General features: G+C 41.5%; 1 protein-coding gene across 1 annotated transcript; it reads left to right on the top strand.

The window, feature by feature from the left end:
• The first annotated feature begins 7159 nt into the window (after positions 1–7159).
• LOC137561849 (olfactory receptor 5F1-like) lies at positions 7160–8089 on the top strand. Its single transcript, XM_068273204.1, has one exon. It carries the CDS (start codon positions 7160–7162, stop codon positions 8087–8089), a length of 930 nt encoding a protein of 309 aa, XP_068129305.1.
• Positions 8090–10571: the final 2482 nt, after the last annotated feature.

Here is a 10571-nt window from a genome sequence, read left to right on the forward strand (position 1 = left end):
TCACTTCCGGAATTTCCGACTTTAAGATCAGAAAACCACTGTGCCGGTGCATCCGTGTCCTTGCTCCCATTGACGTCACCTGGGGTTTACGCTCCAGGTGACGTAGAGGGAGCGAGGACACAGCCATGCAGGCGCAATGGTTTTCCGACTTTACAGTCTGAAATTCCGGAAGCGAATCAGAGACGGGGACCGGAGCATTGGTGAATGGCTGCACAGGACGTCTGCGGGGGACCGTTAGAAGCCCCAGAGAAGTTCAACTCTTTTCCTCCTAACCCCCCTACAGTACTCCTTTAAAACAGTAAATCAACATGAGGATTTAGGGATAGGAATCAGGGAATGGGGATCAGGAAAGTTAAATGGGAAAGTGATGGCTTGTTGACATTCCTATGTCCGGCACCAACGGCCTTAACAATTTATTTTCACAAATATATTCACCTTTGTGCAAACAAATTTGCAAATTTTGAAAACAAAAAACGAAACAAAAAACAACCCTGATATACGTTCATAGCAGATTTATAATGGAAGTAGAATTTACCTTTAAAAATTCTGAATACGAGACAGCTAAAGGTGACATGTTTTACTGGGAATACAGTATTTCTTTGAGAATAATTTGCCTTAATTAATGATATCCCCTTGAGTGGATGATAATTGTACTCGTGGGCGGCTGAGATTCGTTAAAGCAATATTTATATACAGAGATAATCGTGTAGTTTTTATAGACACTGATATATATAATACACAAGTAAGACAGCCAAGCAGCACTACTCATTACATATACTGTTATGTAATGTTTACACATCTGATGTTCATCTGACCTATTAACCGAAAATCCAATTTTATCAGCTATGAAACACATCGAGACTTTTCACGAGCTCAGCTCATAAGAATGATGTCCTCCTACGGTCTGCATGATAAATGCAGCATCAGGAGATGGGATTTTTAGATTTTCATTTCATTTCAAATCTATATTTCTTCTCTTTTGCTTTTCTAAATCTCAAATTCCAAAAATGTGAGATATTTGTGACAAAGGTACACTGCGACGTTTCCTTGCATAGTAGGCCATAGGTAATTTTGTAATTTTGGCTAATTTAGCTTAGTCAGGTTGAGCTGCTCTTTTCAGTGTCAAGGCCACCTACTGGTATACTGTATACTGTGATGCAAAATTACATTAAAGGCTGATAGATGTTACTAATGATCAGATGGGCTAGAGCAGGGGTCTCAAACTCAATTTACCTGGGGGCCGCAGGAGGTAAAGTCTGGATGAGGCTGGGCCGCATAAGGGATTTCACAATCAGCAGCTTGAACCCCCACCCCCCGCCCCCCGTCGCTTGCATTGATTTTTATTTCAAAATCAAATTCACACTGAAGCAAACTATTTTGCCTATTTTACCTTATAGTTCGCTTCAGTGCTCCCATTACAAGTAATCCGCCGTGTCCCCGCCGCAAAACGAGGGCTGCAGAGCCCCCAAATCGCTCAAGGGGCAATCAGTCGGCATTGCCTGGAAGGGGCAGAGCTTTCAGTTTCAGCTCTGCCCCTCCTGACGTCAATCGCGGCGCATCGCCGCCTCTGCCCGCCCCTCTCACGCTTCCTTCACAGAGAGGGGCGGGGAGAGGCGGCGATCCGTGCGGCGATTGACGTCAGGTGGGGCAGAGCTGAAGCTGAAAGCTCTGCCCCTTCCAGGAAATGCCGGCCGATTGCCCCTTGGGCGATTTGGGGGCTCTGCAGCCCTCGTTTAGCGGCGGGGATGCGGCGGACTACTTGGGAGCACTGAAGCAAACTATAAGGAAGCTTTTGCCGGCGCGGGCCACAAAATATTGTATCGAGGGCCGCAAATGGCCCGCGGGCCACGAGTTTGAGACCCCTGGGCTAGAGGATCCAGCTTGACCACTATTATGGCCCGCTCATGTTCGGTCCCTCCCATCCTGCCTCCTCCTTTCTCCATAGAGCAGATATTTTGTCAGCATGTTTGCACAGGGAAGGTCACAGAAAATTATCAGGAACATTCAACTCGGGGTAACTTCAGTCGTTTCAGATCTGTACTGAGCTTAAAATGCACTTTTCTTTAACCTACCTGGCGGTAAGCCCGAGCTGAGCTCGGGCTATGCCACCGGGAGGCACCGCTCAGGCCCCGCTGGACCGATTTGCATAATTTTTTTTTGTTACACGCAGCTAGCACTTTGCTAGCTGCGTGTAACCTCCGATCGCCGCCGCTACCCGCCGATCCGTCGCTATACCTGTCGCCGCAGCCGCCCCCCCCCCAGACCCCGTGCACTGCCTGGCCAATCAGTGCCAGGCAGCGCTGTGGGGTGGATCGGATTCCCCTTTAACGTCACGACGTCGATGACGTCATCCCGCCCCGTCGCCATGGCGATGGGGGAAGCCCTCCAAGAGATCCCGTTCTTTGAACGGGATCTCTTGATCTCCGTTCGCCAAAGGCGATCGGAGGGGCTGGGGGGATGCCGCTCAGCAGCGGCTATCATGTAGTGAGACATTGTCTCGCTACATGAAAAAAAAAATTGAAAAAAAGGTATTTGCTGCCCCCTGGCGGATTTTAACAAACCGCCAGGGAGGTTAATCTTGTCAAACTATTTGTAAATACTATAGATTGACCCATCCTTACAAACCTGAGCAGAATAATCTGCTTACAAACAATTTATCAGTGACTTAACCTCCTTAGCGGTAATCACGAGTTCAGCTTGGGGTGAAAAAAAAACATGCCTGGAGCGGTATTCCTGAGCTGAACCCATGGTAGCCGCCGGGAGGTTACTGCAGAGCATAGCGCTCAGCGGGCGTTTTAACTCTCCTCCCGTGGGATCCTGATGTTGGCCGCCATTCTTCTTCCTCTCCTCTGAGGCTCTGCTTCCCCCTAGTTAGATCGCCATCTGTCGTCATGATGACAGCCGACAATGGCCTCAATTCTGGTAGCTATGTGAGATAAATATTTTTTTGTAGGTAAAATACCTCATGAGGTATTTATCTCTTTATATAGCAATTCTGAAAGATTTTTCTCCATTTCCGAACATGAGGTAAAACATGCGGTAAAACATGAGGTAAAACATGAGGTATTTCAGTGGTAAGCATGCAGTAAATAAATAATAGTAATCTGTAATTGTCTTCCATAAGTTAGGATTTGGATTTGTCTTTCATAAGTTTGGAAGTTTTTTTTTTTTTGTGAGGAAGGTGTATTTGATTATATAGCAACCTATGAAAAGTATAATTATAGACATCCCTTATTAAAAAAATAATAATAATAAAAATAAATAAATCAGTAAATATTTGGAGTTTTATTTCCACGATTCTTTTCTATTACACAGCCTGAATAGGAACAACACTAACACAGCAATAGGAACTCCACAAAAAACTGCAAAATGCATACAAATTGACTTTACCTCCAGGTACAGGCAGGTCTTAAACTGATCGGAAAATTATGTGCTAACATGCCCCCTAATTTCCATGAGAATAGCTATTTTTGGTAAATTACCTCAAATTACCTCATAATTTACCTCATGAGGTAAAACATGACTAAAACCTACCAGAATTGCTAAATGTCATTACCTCATGAGGTAAATTACCTCACATGAGGTAATTTGTTTGATAGCCCTACCAGAATTGAGGCCAATCTCACTTAAAGGTTACAACGCCACCCGGAGGATGGAGAGAAAGCTGCAGCTCTGGACCCCAGGGAGGTAAATGAGTGCTGGGCTACTGCAGAACTCCCTAGCAGCATTTTTTTTCCAGGCTTTAGGACCTAAAAGCAAGCAAACAAATGCACCACTTTTAGAACCTAAAATCTGGAAAGAATCATAATGCCAAGGGGGTTAAGCTGGCCTCACACTTGTAGATTTCCACTCAATGTTCCAAAACCCTTTATGAAAAGATTCAATTTTAAGGCATCTATCAGTGATGAGCACAAATTTCACATAATTTTGCATCATAAATCGCAATTATGCAAAATCGTAGTGCGACATTTCTGGAAGAAACGTTATTCATTTTGTTTGTAAACGTAACCAGAAGCAGTGGTTTTGCAATTTTGTGTGATTTTCTATAATTTTGTGCTTAATATATATATAACACATCCCCCATACTTGCCAGTGTCACCAACATTGCTACATATGTTAAAGAGAAGAGTGGGAACTAGTTAAAAAAATAATTTTTCAAAAAAAGAAAAATGTCGTTTTTGAGAAAATTGATTTTAAAAAGGCAAAGGAAAAATAATTCTTAAACTCAGAAAAAGGACATTTTTTCTTTGCATTTTTAAAATACATTTTCTCAAAAACGACAAAGTATTTTTGAAATATCTTATTTATTCTCCTTAATATATGTAGCAATTTGGTGACAATAGCACGTATGAGGTCTTAATTCAGCAAAAAAGTATGCAAAAATTACACAAACTTACAAATGGATTACACAAAATCAATTAAATGTTCAAATCGTAATTATATATGGCCGGAATTGCAAACATTTACACACAAATTTTATGGACTTTGCAGATTACGATCACACTAGAATCGATTCCTACCACACATTGCACATCAATTTCCAATAGATTCCAGCCGGGAATCTATAGAAAATTGATCAGACCACAGCGTTGCGCTGTTCAGTGCAGTGCAAGGCTATGTGCCAGTCATATACCAATGCTTTTGTCACAGCTTCCATTGACCTAAATTTTCAGTCCTGTCCAATAGATAATGTCTAACAATTTTTGGTCAAATTTGATCAAAAGTTGATCGATTTGACATTTTTTGGTGGAATTGAGTCCTGGCAGATGAGTTGAATCTACAGAGAATTGAATGGGGAAATTGATGTGTGCATTAGCACCTTTGGGAAACATATAAAGCAAATAAAAACCTCTAGATAATGGTTATTATACCTGCAGCCTGTGAGTTTAGTGGCAGTGGCAGTGATGTGCTAGATATGTATATATATATACATGTTAAAAACTGGAGAACTGGTAGTCTCTGCCTTAATCCAAAAAGCAAAGTTTAAAAATATGAATGTTGAAATATCATAAATTATAATACAGAACCCATGTTAGTGTAGTGCCAATAACTAGAATCCTTCTGCACAAGAAATGAGATACAGAAGAGAGAATAGTTTACAGTATGTACGTAAACTGGACTCTACAGAAGTTTGACTAAAATAGACAAAGTATGGTAAATTAAAATAATAGAGCATATAAAATTTTTTTAAAAAAGGCCAGCGTAAACAATTAAGAGAATGATGGCTCAAAAAGTGGAGCTTATTGATTGATTGAGATTCAAAGAGACTTTAAGTTGACAACAGCGGGAATCTATCATACTTTAATCCTGTGATTATGTTTAAATAGCTTCACAGGGAACCAAAGACATGATATTGTACGGATATAGTCAGCAGAGGCGGCAGCCCCAGCTGGCATCATCCATGGTTACCGTGGCAACATTAGACCTCTCCTTACCCTCACGGCTCCTCTAGTGACGGTTTCTGCTGATGAGTCATGGATGAAGTGAGCCGGTGCTGCCACTTCTGCTAATTATACATGGGGGCAGAGGAGCATACATGGGGGAGCAGGAGACATGGAGAGGGGAAGAGGAACATACACGGAGAGGGCAGAGGAGCATACATGGAGAGCTGGGGGGGGGGGGGGTGGGGAACGGAAGGTGACACATAGAGGACAATGCAGAGGGTCCATGAGGCCGCAGCGGGTTTGCAGCTTGTATCAGCGGGAGATTGTAAGTCGGGGATTCCCTGCATTCGCCATATAAGATGCAGGGACTTTTTCTGCCCATTCTTGGGCAGAGAAAAAGTGCACTTTAAGTGCCAAAAATATGGTACAATTTTACAACGGGAATCAGTCTTTGATGGTGCACTGCTGGATGAATAAGATGAGATATAACTCACTTCTACAGCTTCCATATGGAAATAGAAAAATGTGGACTTTGACAGGGAATAAAGGAAGTTTCCTGACAATATACACAAGGAATACAGATGCTAACAAATATTTTACTGCCCAATAGAGATGGCTCGAACTGTTCGCCGGTGAGCGGTATTCTGCGAACATCGTGTGTCTGCATTTGCAGAGAACGAACATTTGGCGTGTCGACCCGCCCCCTATACATCATCATTGAGCTAAACTTTGCCCCTTACCTCACAGTCAGCAGACACATGGCAGCCAATCAGCTAGCACCTCCTCCTGGACCCCCACCCCCCTATCGAAAAGCAGTTGCGGTGGCCATATTGGATTCATTCTCTGCTGGCTGCTGACTGTTAGTGAGAGTAGGGACAGACTTGCTGCAGATAGGTAGGGAAAGCATTAGCTAGGCCTGTGTTCTTGTTCCTCACTTGCTGTGAAAGCATCCCAAACAGCCCTTTTGAGGGCTAGCACGTCGGTCTCCTGTGTTTTTTGTGTGTGTGACACTCCACAGCCCACTGATGCCCAGAACTGTGTTCACACTACTGCTGTTGACTCATTAAGTTGCATACACAGTAGCACTCCAGTGCATTATTATTTCACTGTATTCTGACAGTACTATTGTATCTTTCTGTGTGAGGCACTCCTCAGCCCACTGACACCCAGAGCTGTGCATAATGTTATTTCTGCCCTTTAGGGTTTAAAAGCTGACTTTGCGTCAACTCCATAATTTTTGGTGGAACTTTTGGCACGGATCCTCCTCTGGCATGCCCCTGTTCAGGTGTTAGACCCCTTGAAACAACTTTTCCATCACTTTTGTGGCCAGAAAAAGTCTTTGTAGGTTTTAAAATTCACCTGCCCAATGAAGTCTATGGCAGTTCGCCAGATTCGCCTGTTCACGAACATTTGCTGTTCTCGAACGGAAAATTAAATGTTCGCAACATCTCTACTGCCCAATACAAAATAGTACAATAGAGTTGAATAATGGAACAATCCCTTTAAGGACAACTCTGTGAATTGTCATTAGATTGGATATGCAACATTTGTCATTTATGCTTTTTAAAATTTTTTATCCTTTAAAAGTTATTAGTTTTAAACACCTTGTAACAAGATGGTTGACTCACTGATGTGATTGAGTTTAGATATCTGCAGAGAAATTCTCAAATAAGCATTTGCATGACAGTTTCCCAAACCTTATAACAATCTTTGGTAACTATGTATTATTTTAAACTGTAGGGTGTTTTGTTTCATTATTCTGAAAAGAGAAATTGATGGATCTCACAAACAAGACGCAGGTAGCCATGTTTGAGTTTTCCGGATTGACCGATGACAACGAACTTGTCCCCTTCCTCTTTACATTCTTTTTACTCATTTACACAATGACCATAGTTGTAAATCTGGGCATGTTGGCTCTTGTTTATACCTATCCCAGTCTCCACACTCCGATGTACTACTTCCTGTGTAGTCTTTCTGTGGTGGACATTTTGTACTCCTCTGTTGTCACACCAAAAATGTTGGTTGATTTCCTTTTCTCCCAAAAGTCAATTTCGTTTATTGGTTGTGCCCTCCAGTTTTACTCCTTTTGTGCTCTGGCAAGCACTGAAGCTATCCTTCTTTCGACCATGTCGTATGACCGCTATGTGGCTATCTGCCACCCTCTCCACTACACCTTGATAATGACCAAGAAGAGGTGTCTTGGTTTGGTGCTTTATTCTTACTCCATCAGTTTCTTACAGTCCATTCTGCAGACCAGTTGCGTGTTTACTCTAACATTTTGTGGGCCAAACCTTGTTCATCATTTCTACTGTGACTTCCCACCTCTACTCAAGTTGTCCTGCTCCAGTAACCTCCATTGCGATATGGTAACTACATTCCTGGTAGCTGCTTGTGGAATATACACACTCACAACGATTTGTCTCTCGTACAGTTTTATAATTTCTTCCATTTTAAGGATGACCTCATCTAAGGGCAGAAGGAAAACTTTTAGTACCTGCTCCTCACATATCATCTGTGTTTCGACCTTCATTACATCTGTTTTCTTTGTTTATCTACGTTCTCATTCAGGCACCTTTGAAAAAGTGGACAAAGTGGCTTCTGTTTTCTATTCTGTAGTGACGCCAATGTTGAATCCTCTTATCTACGGTCTGAGGAGCCAAGATCTGAAGAGGACCCTTGCACATGCAATGAAAAAATGTTGCTGATGTAGACATACCATAGTTCATCTGTGAACTGACTTTGGTAGTCTTAGTAAGTGATAACCATTTAAGCATTCTGGTGTGAGGTTGTACTATTTGCATAGTCTGAATGCAATCTGGAACCATTACATTGCCACAATGGGCCCCTAATCTTTTTTACTTGATCATTTTTGCCTGGTACACACCATGCAATTTCCTGTCAGATAGATGGGTCAAATTGATTATTTTCAACAGGTCTGATCTGATTTCTTATTGTTTTTCAGAAAGATTTTTTATAGTAGTGATCGGAAAATCGATCAGAAAAACGAAATTGGATTGGACCTGTTAGAAATAATCGACTCAACCTGTCTAACTGACAGGAAATTGAATGTAGTGTACCCGCATTAATCTCTACCATATAGCCATCAACCATCAAACAGAGCCTGTGGGGAGAAGCAGTCGCATTTGCTGGCCCCAGACTCTTCTGCATTGTTTTTGTACAAACCTGAGGAAGAGGACAGAGACCTGCAAAACGCATTGTCCTTTTAGTGCTAATAAAAATACTTTTCAGTTATTTTGGTTTCCTCCTTACTACTACTACTTCTTCTTCAGGAGATTTAAGATAATGTACCTCTCCCATTTAAATGTATTTATATTTACTCCAGTTTACATAGAATACATTAGGCACCTCTGACTCAGTTTGCTGTTACCGTATTAATAACAACAACAACAAAACATCTGTAAAGCACTTTTTTACCATAAGACCTAAAGCATATAGGCTTATTTCAGGTCATTACATAGTTGCAGTTTGTAATGTGTTACAGAGAAAAAAAGCAATGTGATCATAAATACCAGACTAAGCAGGTTCCGTTCTTACAGAGAGTCTGAAGCCTTTTTTTAAATCTCTTTTTATTGCGCAGTTAGCTTCAGCATTAAGATCCAAGCTGATTTGCCGCATCCCCACAGCAGAACAAGGTATTTACAGTGGAATGCAAAAGTTTGGGCAACCTTGTTAATCGTCATGATTTTCCTGTATAAATCGTTTGTTGTTATGTTAAAAAAAATGTTGGTTAAATATATCATATAGGAGACACACACAGTGATATTTGAGAAGTGAAATGAAGTTTATTGGATTCACAGAAAGTGTGGAATAATTGTTTAAACAAAATTAGGCAGGTGCATAAATTTGGGCAGAACAAAAAATAAATGAAATCAATATTTAGTAGATCCTCCTTTGGCAGAAATTACAGCCTCTAAACGCTTCCTGTAGGTTCCAATGAGAGTCTGGATTCTGGTTGAAGGTATTTTGGACTAATCCTCTTTACAAAACATCTCTAGTTCATTGAGGTTTGATGGCTTCCTGAGCATGGACAGCTCTCTTTAACTCACACCACAGATTTTCAATTCCAGAACGTTGTACTTGTTCCTCTACATGAATGCCTTAGTGGATTTTGAGCAGTGTTTAGGGTTGTTGTCTTGTTGAAAGACCCAGCCCCGGTGCAGCTTTCAGCTTTGTCACTGATTCCTGGACATTGGTCTCCAGAGTCTGCTGATACTGAGTGGAATCCATGCATTCCTTAACTTCGACAAGATTCCCAGTCCCTGCACTGGCCACACAGCCCCACAGCATGATGAATGGAATCACCACCATATTTTACTGTAGGTAGCAGGTGTTTTTCTTGGAGTGCTGTGTTTTTTTTCCTCCATGCATAACGCCCCCTGTTATACCCAAATAACTCAATTTTAGTTTTGTCAATCCACAGCACCTTATTCCAAATGAAGCTGGCTTGTCCAAATGTGCTTTAGCATACCTCAAGCAGCTCTGTTTTTGCTGTGGGCAGAGAAAAGGCTTCCTCTGCATCACTCTCGCATACAGCATCTCCTTGTGTAAAGTGTGCCAAATGGTTGAACAATGCATAGTGACTGCATCTGCAGCAAGATGATGTTGTAGGTCTTTGGTACTGGTCTGTGGGTTGACTCTGACTGTTCTCACCATTCGTCGCTTCCTTTTATCCGAGATTTTTCTTGGTCTGCCACTTCAAGCCTTAACTTGAACTGAGCCTGTGGTCTTCCATTTCCTCAATATGTTCCTAACTGTGGAAACAGACAGCTGAAATCTCTGAGACAGCTTTTTGTATCCTTCCCCTAAACCATGATGGTGAACAATCTTTGCCTTCAGGTCATTTGAGAGTTGTTTTGAGACTCCCATGTTGCTACTCTCCATAGAAAATTAAAAGAGGAGGGAAACTTACAATTGACCCCCTTGCATACTCTTTCTCATAATTGGATTCACCTGTGTATGAAGGTCAGGGGTTACTAAGCTTACCAAGCTAATTTGGGTTCCAATAATTAGTTCTAAAGGCTTTGGAATCAATAAAATCAAATTTATGTACCTGCCTAATTTTGTTTCAACAATTATTGCGCACTTTCTGTAAATCCAATTAACTTTATTTCACTTCTCAAATATCACTGTGTGTGTCTCATATATGATATATTTAACTGACATTTT

This window comes from Hyperolius riggenbachi, chromosome 3 (assembly GCF_040937935.1).
Source record: "Hyperolius riggenbachi isolate aHypRig1 chromosome 3, aHypRig1.pri, whole genome shotgun sequence".
In the NCBI taxonomy this organism is placed as follows: Eukaryota; Metazoa; Chordata; class Amphibia; order Anura; family Hyperoliidae; genus Hyperolius; species Hyperolius riggenbachi.

Coding starts and splice junctions, on each gene's coding strand:
- LOC137561849 (XM_068273204.1), top strand. CDS start 7,160: ATGGATCTCACAAACAAGACGCAGGTAGCCATGTTTGAGTTTTCCGGA.